The sequence below is a fragment of the Notothenia rossii genome (assembly GCF_949606895.1).
Source record: "Notothenia rossii genome assembly, chromosome: 12".
Taxonomy (NCBI): Eukaryota; Metazoa; Chordata; class Actinopteri; order Perciformes; family Nototheniidae; genus Notothenia; species Notothenia rossii.
Genome location: NC_136911.1, coordinates 20,721,074 through 20,737,174, shown reverse-complemented (window position 1 = coordinate 20,737,174; position 16,101 = coordinate 20,721,074). Strand labels below are relative to the sequence as shown.

The window sequence follows — 16,101 nt, the reverse complement described above, 5'->3', positions numbered from 1 at the left end:
CTCAGACGCGGAGGGATACTGACTTGTTGTGAAAAGTAATTTACAATTCTACCCATGGTATACGCTCAGTATATTACGGCTAAGAACCAATCAGATTGCTTGATTTGACTTGTCCGTTTTATAAAAATGTTTATAAAAGGTATGTAATGGCATACTGTTTTTTGTTGTAGGCATTGGCTGAGTCAATTAAGGTACCGATTTTTGAAGTAGCCTTAAAACATTTTGAGATCTCTTTGTTTGCAGTAAATGATGGCATAAAGACATTGGTAATCTTAATCCCACTCTATCCAAGGCTATCATGATCAAGAAATCCTGACATGAGCTCCATCTGGTGTAACACTGTTGTTGGAGATAAATGTTCAGAATGGAGCCACAAAACACCAGGGTTTATTTATCAGGGTATTCAGTTGGTGGGATGGTAGCTGTTGCCAATGGTTCTAGTAGAAAAGGTGAAACAAACTGATTACAGCATTTGCACATTAAAGTAATACTTATATTATTTGCACATTAAAGTGAACAAATATGACCACCATAATCTATACTAAATTGGAACTAAATGATATTCATCACTACCTTGAACAACACATTTGTTCAATACCATTGAGGTTACTCAAGTGGAAACATCCAAATTACAAAGAAGATTCTACGTAGTGATGTTACGTATTGCGCCGAGGCTTCGGAGCGTGCGTTGAGTAATCCCCGAAGCTTCTTGTGACGCTTGTATCGAGGCTTGTATCGTTTTGGGCCAGTGACGTCATCGATGACAAACTGGGGTTGCGTTAAAAATCAGCTCCTAAATTCTAACCCTATCTCCTATTCCTTGACCTCTGAGTGAAACGTCACGGGGTTAAGGGATAGTGGATAGGAGAATTCAAAAGGATTTAGGAGAAGAGACTGCAGTGCTTTAGGCCCATTCCCAAACCGCCCCCTACACCCTAAATGATAACCTGATAACTGTTGATAACCCTTTCTCCTTTTTATCAAAGTAACATTTGAATGCATGACTTTCTACTTGTGATGAAGTATTTTGACAATAATGTTTTGGTGCTCAAGTAAAGCCTCTGGAGCTGCAGGTGAATCCAAAACCCTCACATGACCCAGGTGAGTTTGGTTCATTTCTGAAGAAATCCTTTCCAAATTGTTGTTCAGGCAAAAATACAAATAAATGTATAAAATGCACTTCTTTCTCCAGCGTAAAAGTATTTTCTTATACATAGTTTTATATTAAAATAAAATAATCAATAACAAATAACAGTTATCTTTGGCTTCACTCAGGAAAGTTGGCAGTCACTTTCTTAAATCTGAACAATGTGTGAAACCTGTTTTCCTCTTTAGAGGCACATATCAAGTAACTGAGAGTGAAACATGTTTCCTGGTTTTTGTAATCAAAACTCAACATGAGTATCTTTATCTGTTTTAAGATGCGTAAAAACTAAAGGCTTACCTTTTTATCATTTATAAGGATTTATTCCAGCCAAGATTAAAACTATTTTAGAAATCAGACTTCACTGAAGAAAATCAAACGCTACACACAAGAACCAGAGGACACATTTTGAGATTTGTAATGCTTTCTTTATTATTTATTTAAAAGGAAATGCGTTCAACTTTCTGCTACCCAACACCAAATATCAGTATCCCTGTGTGACAGATTCAAAATCATTGTTTAATCATTTCAGGATAAAGAAGAAGAGCTTTTTAATATCAGACTGCTGCCTTTAAGTGTTACACTGTTGAAAAAGGTCATGTCAACGTTAAGGAAAAGGGCCGAGGGGGTCATGTTTGGTTTTTCCCTCTTCAACGTTGACCAGCTCAACCTTTCCTCCATAACAAGGAAGTTGTTGGAAAACCCTCAGATGAATGTAGTCCTCCTCTCCAGCAAAGACCTGCAGGAAAGAGAGGGAAAATATAAATATAAATCTGATTCATGTGAAGCTTCTGTCAAACTGGAGTAAACTGTCCTGCGATGAATTGGACCTGCATTAGATTTAAAGAGCCCTATTCTGCTTTTTGGGTTTTTGTCTCTGTCCTGTATGTTCTATAGGTTTTAGTGCATGTAGTCTGCAAAGGCTAAAATCCCTGTCTTCCCTACAGAGGGAGTTTCTGTCAGTAATGTATTTGGTTCATGAATTGATTCATCTTGTATATGATTGTGATGGGGTTCTATTCGTCCATTAGATACATAGGCTTAGTCGGTTGTTTAAGATCCAAAAAACTTTATTTATAACAGCAAAAAAATAAATAGCAAACCAGCACTACTTAGACAAACAAACAAAAACGTCCAAATCAGACCGTCCATCACTCCCGGAGAGTAAACGTGATCAGTTGTTGCCTTCTCTGCAACATTCTCGGAGTGACCCTTCCAGGGCCAACCCCGTCCCTTATTAACCCATAGCCCCTCCCACCAGGCTTACCGTCAACAGGTGACAACAATTAAACTCCAAACCACATTTCAACATAAAAATCCGACCCAAAGATAAACAGGTTAACCACCTCTTAAACATAATCATTCCCCATAATTAACAAGCGTAAAATAAATAAGAAATTGCATAGCATGAATTTAAAACACGGAAGTGATGCGCCTCCGTCTTTTCTCCGACATGTTTGGGGTGTGTGTGTGTGTGTGTGTGTGTGTGTGTGTGTGTGTGTGTGTGTGTGTGTGTGTGTGTGTGTGTGTGTGTGTGTGTGTGTGTGTGTTGGCTGTCAGTGGCGGAGTCAGTCACTCATGTGATACGCTCCGTCACAATGATATAAAGACAAACACGCTATCTGAGGCTTTCACACTTTTTTTTCATAAATCCCAATATTCCTTACCTTTATGCTGAGGTTTATTCCTGCCACAATTTGTGAACGGAATTTCACTGCTTTGTACACCGCATACTTTTGGTTGGTTCTTTGCTCCACTTGATCCTTCACCTGTGTAAAAATGTATCATTAGGCCAGACCAGAGGGTAGTCTGTGGAGCTTGTGAAGAATGAACGTAGATTGAGAACTCACCGCATCACAAATCTTCTGAGTGTCCTCATCAGCGTCCTGTGTCTCGGTCCATCCTCCACAAATAACTTGATCTGCCATTGTCACTAAGAGAAGTTAGTCAACTGTCAAGTGTCACAAGTGTTTTGACTTTTTATCAAATGCATGCATGTATTTATACAGAGAGCCCACACCTGGATACTCCTTCATGCTGGGTGGAGCTGCAGGTGTATCCACAACCCTCACATGATCCTGAGTTCTGATTATTTCTGATTCAATGTTATCTAAATTCTTGTGAAAGCTTTGATAACACATTTATGAAATACACTTCCTTCTCCAGGGTGGAAAGTCTTTACTCATGCAGTTTACATAGATTTATATTTATTCAAAATAATCAATAATAAATCACTGTTTCTTCACATTATTAATATGATAATCAGTATCAACAACTCCACAAGTATGGATTTTATGTTGCTTTAGAGTCAATATCACCATACGGTGCGTTTGAGACTTCCCCATTTCCAAAAAAGAAAGCTGAGATTTTCCATTGAACTTCATATTCATTGTATTAAGTACGTTATGCTGTTAGAAATTGATGTTGGTCAAGCTCCCACACTTTTTATAAATTAATTGCAGGCAGGTACATGCAAACAGCAACATGTGTCCACCCTGAAATTGACAAATTCAAAGTAGAGTAAATACATTGTAATTATAGTGATTATAAAATGTACATTTTCAGAAAGATATTTAGTCCCTTTCTCCACAATATATTTCAGTTAATGGCAAAAGCATTTGGATAATAATGAAATAATGGCAAACTATTTGTACCATGTCATGACAGGGTGGAAATTGACAGGGTGGACATTTGTGGCTAATATTAGCATTTGATGAACACATGGTGGACCTTCAGTTAGCAACATGATTCAGTTAGCAAGGTGACTGTGTACTGTTTAACAAATATATTTCGAATTTCTGAAAGTTTTTTATATTAATTGACATTTCACTATGACAGAGTGGACATGTTAAGCTTGACAACATCCAACTACTCACATAATATTACAATTATGAAATATACATTTAAATACTTACTCTGCAACAAGCCACTGTCTGAGCCTCCATTGAGGAAATACAAAATGGTGGTAGTCACTGAAAACATCATGTTTTTTTATAGGGGCAGTTACCCCTTAATGACAGGGTGGACAGCAATGTCAGGGACACATGCAAAATGTTCAATATTATTATGAAAATAGAATATACATGATCAAAAGGACTCGTTTGATCAGATAACTTGTTGTAGACAATAAAACCATATAATTATTTTAAAAAGTTAGTATCATTTATTCACTTATTACACACACTAGTTAGCAGAGCAGTGTGTGGGACTTGCCATAATCACGTACATCCAATGAAAAAATACAGTATAAAATTAAGGAAACACATTTCAAGAGACTTATCATTGTACTGATATGTGTGTAAATGTTTGGCCATTTATAAGACCTCAGAGTTTCATTATTCTGCTACATTTTCATGATGACTGAGTGATTCTGATGGGGACACCAAAGTTACTTTATAGTGATATTGACTCAAGAAATTCTAAATCAAGGTGTGTCTCCCTGTTCCATTTGACTCGCCCACCCATTTGATAACTCAGAAGAATTTATACACATACAAATGCTTCTCCAGGGAAGTCAAAGTCTACTTTATAGAGAGTAGGAAGTGGTAGAGAAACTCTGGGAAAGAAAAATGATTGTACAGTATTACGTTCCCTTCTGAGCTAGGGGAATCAGAGGGAAGCAACACAACCAGATTGGTATTGGTATAATTATAAGTGGTTTATTTTTTACAGCAAAGTAAACAAAATGGCAGGCAAGCCGCCTGTAACAAACAAAGGCCAAAAGGGCACAGGTAGATAAATACCCAACAAAAGGATGGCTCTAAAAAGTGAGTCTAAACGCATACAGGGTAACTAAATACTCACACTAAATAAAGAAGGAAACAAAACCTCACTGTAAAAGTGGTACAACTAGCAAAGGAAGGCTGTAAGAAAACACAGCTAGGACAACAGTCAAACAATACTAAACTAATCTAAGCATATCTAATCAAACTAAGCTGAGTACAGGAGTGTAGTGGAAAGTTTTGTGGAGTGGTGCGGTCAGAAGCACCTGCAGCTCAACGTCACAAAAACTAAGGAGCTAGTGGTTAACTTCAGGAAGCGGAGTACCGCCCAAGCCCAATTACCATCGTGGGCATGGATGTGGACATTGTGGACAGCTACAAGTTCCTGGGCGTCCACATAGACAATAAACTGGACTGGAGTAAAAACACTGAGGCCCTATATAAGAAAGGCCAGAGTCGCCTGTATTTCCTCAGGAGACTCAGGTCCTTTAACGTCTGCAGCACTATGTTGCAGATGTTTTATGACTCGGTGGTCTCCAGTGTGATCTTCTTTGCTGTGTTGGGGCAGCGGGGTGAAGACAGCTGATGCCAACAGACTCAACAAGCTCATCAGGAGAGCAGGCTCTGTCCTGGGAGTGGATCAGGAGTCGTTGGCAGTGGTGTCGGAGGGGAGAATGCTGAGGAAACTTCTCAGCATTCTGGACAACGGGTCTCACCCCCTGCATGCCACACTGGTTTCCTACCGAAGCACTTTCAGCCACAGACTGAGATCACCCATAACCACCACACAGCGCCACAGGAGGTCTTTCCTCCCAGTGGCAATCAAACTCTTTAACTCTTCACCCCTAAGTAAAGGGCACTGAGAACTCCCACACCAACACTATGTGCAATATACTGTAAGTTCCATCACTGCAATACACTCGCTGCTATATATATAACTATGTGCAATTATATATATATATATAATATAATTATAATTATATTAATATAATTATATTATATTATTATTATTAGTATTATTAATAATGCTATGATAACGTGTAATTACGTAACTGCCACTACGTTTAAATTTTTGCACTATAACTACTAAATACTGCTAATAATAATTGCATTGATTGTGTGACTTTCTATGTTTCTACGTTTCATGTTGTCTGTGGATGTTTAATTGCTATTTTTGCTGCTGTGTTTATTGTGTTTATTGTATTTTGTTACTCTGGCACAACAATTTCCTTCGGGATAAATAAAGTCTTATCTTATCTAATCTAAGCACATCTAATCACAACAATACTGCTAATCACAATAACACGGTCCACACAAGTTAACCCCCAGAACGAAGAACGAAGAGCAAATAGCGAGAGGCGTCTGTTCACTCAACAGAGCCTCCAGAGTGGTGATAGTCCGCGGCATTTGTACTCCTCGCCAGCAGGTGTGCGCGGCGATTGGATGACGTCAATCCAATCACCATCTTCAGAGGCGGACCAGAGGATGGGCAGCCAATGACATTGGGGCAACCACACAGCTAAATGTACATAATCACACACAGCTGCAAACAATCCCAGACAGGTTAACGAGCAGGCAGAAACAGCAACCGTAACAACAGTTTGAATTTTACATAAACTTTTAGACAGCTCAGAAAGGAGCAGACCAAAGTGAGTCCTGTTCCTGAAGTTAGAGGGCTCCAAACACCAGCAACTGTGAGTGTGTGTCATCACTGCTAATCCTCCTGGATCAGCAAAAATAATGCTGAGGGCAGCAAATAGGTCAGGGCCGCTGCTTGTGGGTTTAAATTCAAAGTTTGACATTTGGAAAGATATGAGTTACAGTAAATGTGTGTTGCTTAAAGGATGACCTCCTGCTTGTTTAAAGGGGTCGGGGGTCATGTGAAGGTCGTGCAATTTCCTCACTCAGTTTCCACAGAGGAGAAATATGCACGGTATGTTTGATTGATTTCAACATCAATGATACTGTAAGACATATTTTTTGTGTTAGTAACAAATCTACACTAGCATTATCTTAATTAAAAACATCAAATCTGAACAAACAAACTATAATAGGAGGCGTGTGGTGCAGTGGGTTGTGCGTAGGTGTTCGGATCAGGGGGTCACAGGTTCAAACCCCACTGCAGTCAGCATGTCGTTGTGTCCCTGGGCAACACTTCACCCCAAATTGCTCCTGTGGGGATTGCCCACAGTATTGAGTATTTAAGTCTCTTTGAATAAAAGCGTATAACAAGTAACATGTAATGTAATGTAATAGAAAACTTGAAACAAATGAATAACAACATTTTGTGATGTTTGTGTTCTATAGGTTTTAGTGCATGTAGTCTGCAAAGGCTAAAATCCCTATCTTCCCTCCAGAGGGAGTTTCTGTCCGTACATCCCCCCCCAAAAAATTGATGAATCTTGTACTGTATATTATATAAAGACAAACTGTCGCTTTCACTTTTTTTTCTCATAAATCACAATATTCCTTACCTTTACGCTGAGGTTTGTTCCTACCACAATTTGTTCCCGGAATTTCACTGCTTTGTACACCGCATAGTTTTTGCCGGTTTGTTGCTCCACTTGATTCTTCACCTGTGTAAAAATGAAGTAAAAATGTATCATTAGGCCAGACCAGAGGGTAGTCTGTGGAGCTTGTGAAGAATGAATGTGGATTGAGAACTCACCGCATCACAAATCTTCTGAGTGTCCTCAGTAGCGTCCTCTGTCCCGCTCCATCCTCCTGCCATAGCTTGATCTGCCATTGTCACTGAGAGAAGTTAGTCAACTGTCAAGTGTCTCAAGTGTTTTGACTTGTTATCAAATGCATGCATATATTTATACAGAGCCCACACCTTCATGTGGGGTGAGGCTGCAGGTGTATCCACAACCCTCACATGATCCTGATGAATTCAGATTATTTCGGATGAAATATTATCTAGATTCTTGTGAAGGCTTTGATAAAACATTTATGAAATGCACTTCCTTCTCCAGAGTGGAAAGTCTTTACTTATGCAGTTTTTTTGGGGGGGGTTTTCTTTTGTCTTTGTTCTGTTATAACCGTTATAACGCCTATGTTTAAAGTGTGGTCAAGCCCCTTTGTATTCCGTTTGACTCTGTTTGCTCACCATTGTTTTATAACTCCCAATTTGATAACATTTGAGAAATGCCTTTCCAGGGAAGTCAAAGTCAACTGACAACACTTCTTTTAGAAATCATAAATTAATAAAAGCAAATGCAACATAAGAGCCACAACAAATACATGGACATTCTCTTTTTCTGCTTTCTAACACTAAATATCCTCAGCTCACATAGACAGAGGTCTTCAGTCACTGTTGGTGTGTTTCCTTGTCCCGTTTGACTCACCCACCCACCCAATTGATAACTCCTAAGTATTTATACACAAAAAAATGCATTTCATTCTCCAGGGAAATCAAAGTCAACTTTATAGAGAGTTCAGCCTCCTGACAGCCTGGTGGAAAAACTAGTCGGGAAGAAAGTAGAGTACATACATCCTAAACAGATGTGTATTAAATCAGCAGGGGACATTGACCCCCTTTCCTCAGGCACCTGGCTGGATTTGTTGTTATGGCTGGTTTGACCTCAACAACATGGTGTCAGGGTTGGGGAAAAATAGGACCCAAATGCAGATTGAGGAGGAAACAGGTTTCAAAAGTAAAACAAAAGGCGAGCTTTATTTTCAAAAGCTGAAAAAACAAGAATCCATGAACAGGTACGAAGTAGCATCCAAACAAAAGGTGACTGTGACCAACATGAAGGGAGACATGAACGACAAAAAATGAACCAACCCCGAACACAAGAAGAGACAAGACTAAATACAGGGAGAACAGAATAGCAAAATAAAACCATGACAAGACAGACCAAACTAAAACCGTGACATAAAACTAAGATCGTGACACATGGTTTGACAGAGACTGCCGGAAAAAAAATGGCCCAAACATCTGAGGTGGTGAAGAGAGAGCGAAGACAGGGAAAACCTGACAGCTCAGAAAGGAGCAGACCAAAGTGAGTCCTGTCTCTGACGTTAGAGGGCTCCAAACACCAGCAGATGTGTGTGTGTGTGTGTGTGTGTGTGTGTGTGTGTGTGTGTGTGTGTGTGTGTGTGTGTGTGTGTGTGTGTGTGTGTGTGTGTGTGTGTGTGTGTGTGTGTGTGTGTGTGTGTGTGTGTGTGTGTGTGTCATCACTGCTAATCCTCCTGGAGATATCACCAAAAATATTGCGTCGATCAGCAAATAGGTCAGGGCCGCTGCTTGTGGGTTTCAATGAACAGTTTGACATTTGGAAAGATATGACTTCCAGTAAATGTGTGTTGCCAGGTGTTGCTTTAATGATGACCTCCTGCTTGTTTAAAGGGGTCGGGGGTCACGTGCTGGTCGTGCAATTTCCTCAACCAGTTTGCATTTTTTGCAAGATGTGTTCACTCCCTGATCTCCACAGAGGAGTGTTCCTCCACACTCTGCAGAAATAGGTTAGATTGATTTCAACATCAATGATAACAGAGGTTTTTTAAGTTAGAAACAAATCTACAGTAGAATTATCTTAATTACAAACATCAAATCTGAACAAACATAAACTGTAATAGAAAACTTGAAACAAATGAATAACAACATTTTGTGATGTATGAACCTCTCTACAAAAAAAGGAAACAATTTGAAACCACATTTTTAGTACATTTTATTTAATTTAAATGCATTTATAGCAAACTATTTATAAATTACTTTTTAAGGATCATTCATGTAGGTTATTTCTCGTGACTGTCTCTGCCACTTTGTTCCTCTATTATTTATGACGGTTATTTAAACAGAACAACTAAACTATTCCTCCTAAAATAACTTCTGGGATCTGATTGTGAAGTTGATTTAAGTGTTTAAATTATGCTAAACCTTAACTAATCCTTCCACTTATAACAGAACAATTGATGATAGGCAACATGTGTGTTGTTGTATTTGTTAATCCCTGGACTTTACACCTCAATCCTCCGTGTTAGTTTCATCTTGTGACTGCTGTTCCTCTTAATCACATGGTGTCTGTTCCTGAAATTGTGTATATATCAATCGCGTTTGACCCTGCAATACATTTACTTTAAAGGGTCCCTATTCTGCTCATTCAGTTCATATCAGTATGTAGTGTCTCTACTCTAAAGAATTCTCTGCTGCTAATGTTCAGGTGTATATCAGTATGTAGTGTCTCTACTTTAAAGAGTCCTCTCCTGCTGATGTTCAGGTGTATATCAGTATGTAGTGTCTCTACTTTAAAGAGTCCTCTCCTGCTGATGTTCAGGTGTATATCAGTATGTAGTGTCTCTACTTTAAAGAGTCCTCTCCTGCTGATGTTCAGGTGTATATCAGTATGTAGTGTCTCTACTTTAAAGAGTCCTCTCCTGCTGATGTTCAGGTGTATATCAGTATGTAGTGTCTCTACTTTAAAGAGTCCTCTCCTGCTGATGTTCAGGTGTATATCAGTATGTAGTGTCTCTACTTTAAAGAGTCCTCTCCTGCTGATGTTTAGGTGTATATCAGTATGTCGTGTCTCTATTTTAAAGAGTCCTCTCCTGCTGATGTTCAGGTGTATATCAGTATGTAGTGTCTCTACTTTAAAGAGTCCTCTCCTGCTGATGTTCAGGTGTATATCAGTATGTAGTGTCTCTACTTTAAAGAGTCCTCTCCTGCTGATGTTCAGGTGTATATCAGTCTGTAGTGTCTCTACTTTAAAGAGTCCTCTCCTGCTGATGTTCAGGTATATTTCAGTATGTAGTGTCTCTACTTTAAAGAGTCCTCTCCTGCTGATGTTCAGGTGTATATCAGTATGTAGTGTCTCTACTTTAAAGAGTCCTCTGCTGCTGATGTTCAGGTGTATATCAGCATGTAGTGCCTCTACTTTAAAGAGTCCTCTCCTGCTGATGTTCAGGTGTATATCAGTATGTAGTGTCTCTACATGTCTCCATCCTTTAATGTTCAAAAAGCTCTTTATTGTTCTCATACTGTCTGTGCTGCAGCACCTCTTTTCACCCTCTGTCTGAAACCAGAGCCCATTCTGCTCTGATTGGTTAGCTGGCCGGCTCTGTTGTGATTGGTCAACCGCTTAGAGATGTCCCGCCCCTTAGCCTATTATATACAATGTGTTGCAGCGCTAACCAATAGGAGTGTGAGTATTTCATAGTGATGTCACTATGTTCCGGAAGTAAACAAAGGAGTCCAATGGCGTTTGTCGTTGTAAGAACCCTCATGAGAACCATTTAAAAACCTATAAACCTTTTTGATATATTAGAAGAGATGTTTCCGTATACAGCAGTAGGGTACAGAGGTCAAACACTTATTGACATGTCAGTTTATTACTTTTGCCACTCACTGTTTTCCAAATCCTGTGATAGTGTCAACTGTTTCTGCTTGTCCTCCTTTCAGTAAACTTTGAGATGAGGACTTTAGGAGTAAATAATACACAGTGTACACTGACGCCATTATACTGGTAGTAAATCCCAAGAAAAAGGCAATCTTCTTAAAGTATAAATGCAAAATCATCAGGACACACAGTTACTGAATACATCTGATGTTTGTCAAACAGATTTAAAATTATAAACATGAACTAATGTCCAGACTGTTCCGTGTTCAGTGGGACTGATTACAGTTTACATAGAAATCATTTTAATCATACGTCAAACAAACTGCAGCTTCAAAGGGTAGATCATCCAGTAATGAATGGACTGCGGTTTGTTTTCATTGCGTCTTTGCCCCACCCTTTTTTATTCACAATACCTGAGAGTTGTAGACACACACCTTGAACCCAGCAGAGATTTCACAATTCAGATCCCACAGAAAGAAAGACAACACTTGACATTTCAGAAAAGAATCTGGTCCATTTATTAATTCACTTTATATAAAATAGTTACATCCTGATTAATACAGTATTATTCTGTAAGATTAAAAAAAAGTGAGGAATGGGAACTGCATTGTTTTATAGACTAAACCAGGAGTATTTGATTATAACTGTGATAAGAGCAGCCGTAGGCACTGATGCGTTGTTTTATTTAGGATCTTATTAGAAGTACTCAATAGGGTCGCTGTGGCTCTTTGATTGCTGAATGGCACTCAGTTCTGTCCCTGATCCCTGATGTGGGAGCTTTTCCCAAACACGCAGGTGAACGTGATCCTCCTCTCCAACATGGACCTGCAAGAAAGTAAAAGTAGAGCGTTATGAGATCTTGGCAAATAGGAGGCAAAAGAACCAGCTGTAAAACAACCCTGACATTCATCTCTTTCTATCTCGTAGGTTGGAGAAACCGTCTAAATCAAAGATTGACTGACTAAGTACATTTACTCAAGTATTGTAGTTAAGTACAATGTTGAGGTACTTGTACATTCCTTGAGTATTTCCATTCTATGCTACTTTGTACTTCTACTCCACTACAATTCAGAGGTTAATGGTGTACTTTTACTCCACTACATGTATTTAATACCTTTAGTTACTTTGCAGATGTGGATCAATGATGTGAAATCTAATCAAGTGTTAAATCAGACTTTAGTTCCACCTGGAGTAAATCCACAAGCTACCCTGCATTATACAAAGTCATTCAAACTAGCTGCACCTTTACCAGCTTTGAGAACACTTTCATGATCAATCATTATAAAACATATCATATATGCCATATATATATATATATATATATTTTACTTGTAACAGAGTATTTATACACTCTGGTACTTCCACTTTCACTGAAGTACAAGATCCGAGTACTCCTCCCACCTCTGTTTATGATCGCTTTAATCTCACTTGATTTTTGCTAACCCTAAGTAAAAGTGGTTTCCGGGCAATAATGCTTTCTTAGTAAATGATTATTACCTTGATGAAGTAGTGGGTCCCAGCCACAACCTGAGTGGTGTAGCTCTTGGCTTTGAAAACCTCATATTTCTTGCCTGCTTTCTCCTCAGCAGCGGCCTTTACCTGAAGGGAGATGAAAAGGCAGCAAAATTAAAATGAAACTCAAATCAATGTTAAATAATAATAACAATAGACCCTTTCTTTGTTTATTTTTCTACTTACCCCATCACAGATCGTCTGGATTTTTTCATCGGCCTCAGTTGGAACATTAGAAACCCCTCCACACATCATTCCCTTTCCACACGACATCTTGTGACAGTCTTAGTGTCGAAATATCAGCTAAAAAACGAACAAAACGACTTGTTTTTATTGCTGTCAGTAAGACGTTCCTACAGACTGAGTCAGGGAATCATGTGACACTGTTGTTTGGATTATACCACTGACGTAGGGGTGTTTGCTTTTAAAAATGGTGTCACAAACCAAATAAAACAGCCAATAATGATTCTCAGTGTATCCACTCGGTAGTTGCTTTTATTTCAACAATCCATCGTCTTTACAACCATGTAGGAAGTTTCTCAATATAAACATTAGTATGGCCTTTCTCTGTGTTCCCCTCTATATAGATGATATGGTTCAGTCCGAGGCGGGGCTTTGTTTGCGTGGTGACAGCTGACTATGATGTTTAAAAAAACATTGCTGGTGACCAGACAAAAACAAAAAAATCATTGCAATCACGAGTTTTGAAGATACAAAATGAGTCAAACAACTTGCAAACAGCTGAGCTTTTTTTTTTTTTCTTCTTCTATTTACTTCCTGTTTTCCAGTGATTTTGCGGTGGAGCAGATAGAACAACTCCCATAAACAATGCAAAAGACTGGTTTTTTCCATGATTAAATCAGTTTAAAAGAAAATGTTTTTCTTGACAGTGGATGAAAAATTAAAGTTTCTCGGACTAGAAATAGATGTTCCATTCCTCTTTCTAAACAAACACTTTGACTATAGGCTATACATCACTCAACATGCCAGAGGTGATGATTCACCCTTTATCCATACATCCATTCATTTCTTATAATGTATGCATGCGTTTGTGTACTTTGTGAACACATGCAGACATTGTGCTCATGCTAAAATGAAAAGCAGTATAATGTGGGATAACCACGGAATTATGCTCTCTAAACGTAAAACTTCATAAAGAAAATGTGACTTTCTTCAAGCAAAATATTGCATACACAAATGTGGCCTTTCAAAAATGTTCCCAGTATTTATTGCTTTTTCTAAATAACATGTAATTATACAAAAATAAATATTAATTGTGCAAGAGTAAAAAAAAATACAATTGCGCACGTGACCTTTTTTTCTGTTTTATATTCATAATGCCCTCGGTTTTTTTAATGAATGTACTGAACATTAATGTTTATCTGCCCTTTTCTGATTGTATTGGAATGATTGGAATACTTGTTCAATGTGTTAGTAATTAGCCTTTCCCGCCTGAAGATGGCGTCCAATGCAAATTTATTATGGCACATTTAAAAGAAGAAGAAGAAGAAGAAGGGTTGTAATCTGCGCAATGTTTATTCTCCCCAGCAGTCTGCAGGGGACAGTTGTCTTCACCATGTTCTCCTACCTGCTGTCTCGGAGTTTCTGCCAGGTTGTTGCGGAAGTAAACCGCAGCTCTTACCCGACATTTGGCTCTGTTTTACGGGCTTTCACAACCTCCAGTCCCACCTTTGGAGACGCATCCGAAAATGGTAAACATGCTCAAACACTCAGGTATAAACAGGTCCAACAGGAAGCATTTGAATATTCCTCGTTGCCTTTGTGACAGTGTCTCTCAATCTACTGTAATGAAATGTAACCTTGAATGCTGTTTGAGTACTTTACACTGTAAGAATAATGTTTTGAAGGCATTATCAGGGGCTGCCTATGCCTCCTGCCAGCATTGTGACTCTGAATGGCCTGCAGTGTATTCTGTTATTGTCTCAAACACAGAGTTTGGTTGACTCTGGCATTCTGTTTCAAGTGCAAACCAATGGTCTGTCCGTGGTAGGGAACAGGTCTAGTTTATCCTCACAGCAGTGACCAGCTCGGATAAACCAATGGAGGGTAAGAGTGTAGGCTTTTACAGGCAGCAGGAGCATGAATTAAATTGGTCAAAAGGTGTATTTTCCTGTACAATAAAGTGTAATCTGTCATGTTTCCCCCTCAGCTTCTGTGGTGACCTACTCTCAGCTGAAGACTATGCTGTCCAGCGGAAACATCCAGCTGTTTGATGTGAGAAATCCTGATGAATACCAGGCTGGACGCATTTCAGACTCTGTCAACATCCCATGTAAGCGTTAACACATCTGGGATGAAAGGGGCCTGTCTATGTTTTTTTTAAATCTTATATTGTTTGGATATCAGTGGGCAGCCTGGAGGAGTCCCTGAAGCTTTCCTCGGAGCAGTTTCAGCAGACATTTGACATAAAGCCTCCTGGGAAAGATGACGACAACATCGTGTTTCACTGCAAAAGTGGCAGCAGGAGCTCCAAGGCGCTGGACATCGCCCGCCGGCTGGGATTCAGCAGGTAAAGGGCACAGTGTGCACCTGTAGTCCAATTATTACATCACCTTTTTAAAGGGCAGGAGTTATTACCTAAAGAGCAAAAAAGGGAAGTGACTCAGATTGCAATCATGTAGGAAAATGTCAACCACATAATGTGCTTCATCGGAGCGCTATACGGTTAATGGCTCATATATTCAATCATGAATCCGTCCTGCTGCATATTACAGTGCAGTGTTCTCATACCCTGCTTTGGTTTGTTGAACGCTGCATGACCTTTTTAGTAGAAACAGCAACACCAGTGATCAGAGGCTAAGCTCTTCTCTTCATGCTTCTTCTTCCCAGGTCCAGACATTATAAAGGAGGATACAGTGAGTGGACCGAGCTAGAAGGAAACTGAACCCACGCTGAGTGACATCTTTTTAATACAGATAATACAGAATATAATAAAAGTCTGTATAAGTTACATACATATTAACTGCTACATTATAGGTGAATGCCACTTTAAAGACATACTTATCTGCCATGTTACATCTTTATAGACACTGAATTGAAACCTGTAATATCTAATGTTTTTGCATGAGCTGTGTACCTTTTTATTCCATGGCAATAACTATGAAGGTGCTTGATGTTGATTAAATTATATACACATTTTAACTTTCTGTCTTTGTACATATTTTTTGTAGTTTGTCCTAATTCTGCTCTAGAAGCTAATTTCTTACAGTTTTTCCACTACAGTATGTCGAAATGTTCTTAGATCAAAATCCTTGATCCCTGATTGGATAAATTATATTTGGATAACTTGCACAAACTTACAAAAAATGTATTATTATTACTACTTGCTGTTGTTAAATGCTGCCCCCAAGAACTCAAGATA

The 16,101-nt window shown here is 38.9% G+C and overlaps 3 protein-coding genes across 4 annotated transcripts; 1 reads left to right on the top strand and 2 right to left on the bottom strand.

Moving 5' to 3' along the window:
- Positions 1–1,550: 1,550 nt before the first annotated feature.
- LOC307026186 (cystatin-B-like) lies at positions 1,551–3,119 on the bottom strand. The gene is made up of 3 exons (XM_079661370.1): positions 2,995–3,119; positions 2,812–2,913; positions 1,551–1,883 (listed from the first exon to the last, which is right to left on the bottom strand). Exons 1-3 carry the CDS (start codon positions 3,070–3,072, stop codon positions 1,752–1,754), a joined length of 312 nt encoding a protein of 103 aa, XP_079517496.1. The 5' UTR covers positions 3,073–3,119; the 3' UTR covers positions 1,551–1,751.
- An 8,576-nt stretch (positions 3,120–11,695) lies between these two features.
- LOC307026550 (cystatin-B-like) lies at positions 11,696–13,092 on the bottom strand. Its single transcript, XM_079662034.1, has 3 exons — positions 12,906–13,092; positions 12,705–12,806; positions 11,696–12,032 (listed from the first exon to the last, which is right to left on the bottom strand). Exons 1-3 carry the CDS (start codon positions 12,990–12,992, stop codon positions 11,904–11,906), a joined length of 318 nt encoding a protein of 105 aa, XP_079518160.1. The 5' UTR covers positions 12,993–13,092; the 3' UTR covers positions 11,696–11,903.
- A 1,114-nt stretch (positions 13,093–14,206) lies between these two features.
- LOC307025939 (thiosulfate:glutathione sulfurtransferase) lies at positions 14,207–15,881 on the top strand. 2 transcript variants are annotated; one of them, XM_079660947.1, is made up of 4 exons: positions 14,207–14,453; positions 14,890–15,012; positions 15,087–15,249; positions 15,570–15,881. In XM_079660947.1, the coding sequence occupies exons 1-4, from the start codon at positions 14,429–14,431 to the stop codon at positions 15,622–15,624; spliced, it is 366 nt and encodes a 121-aa protein (XP_079517073.1). In that variant the 5' UTR covers positions 14,207–14,428; the 3' UTR covers positions 15,625–15,881. The 2 variants fall into 2 exon arrangements, with proteins under 2 accessions (XP_079517073.1, XP_079517072.1); XM_079660946.1 differs by having other exon boundaries at positions 14,208–14,431.
- The last annotated feature ends 220 nt before the right edge of the window (positions 15,882–16,101 follow it).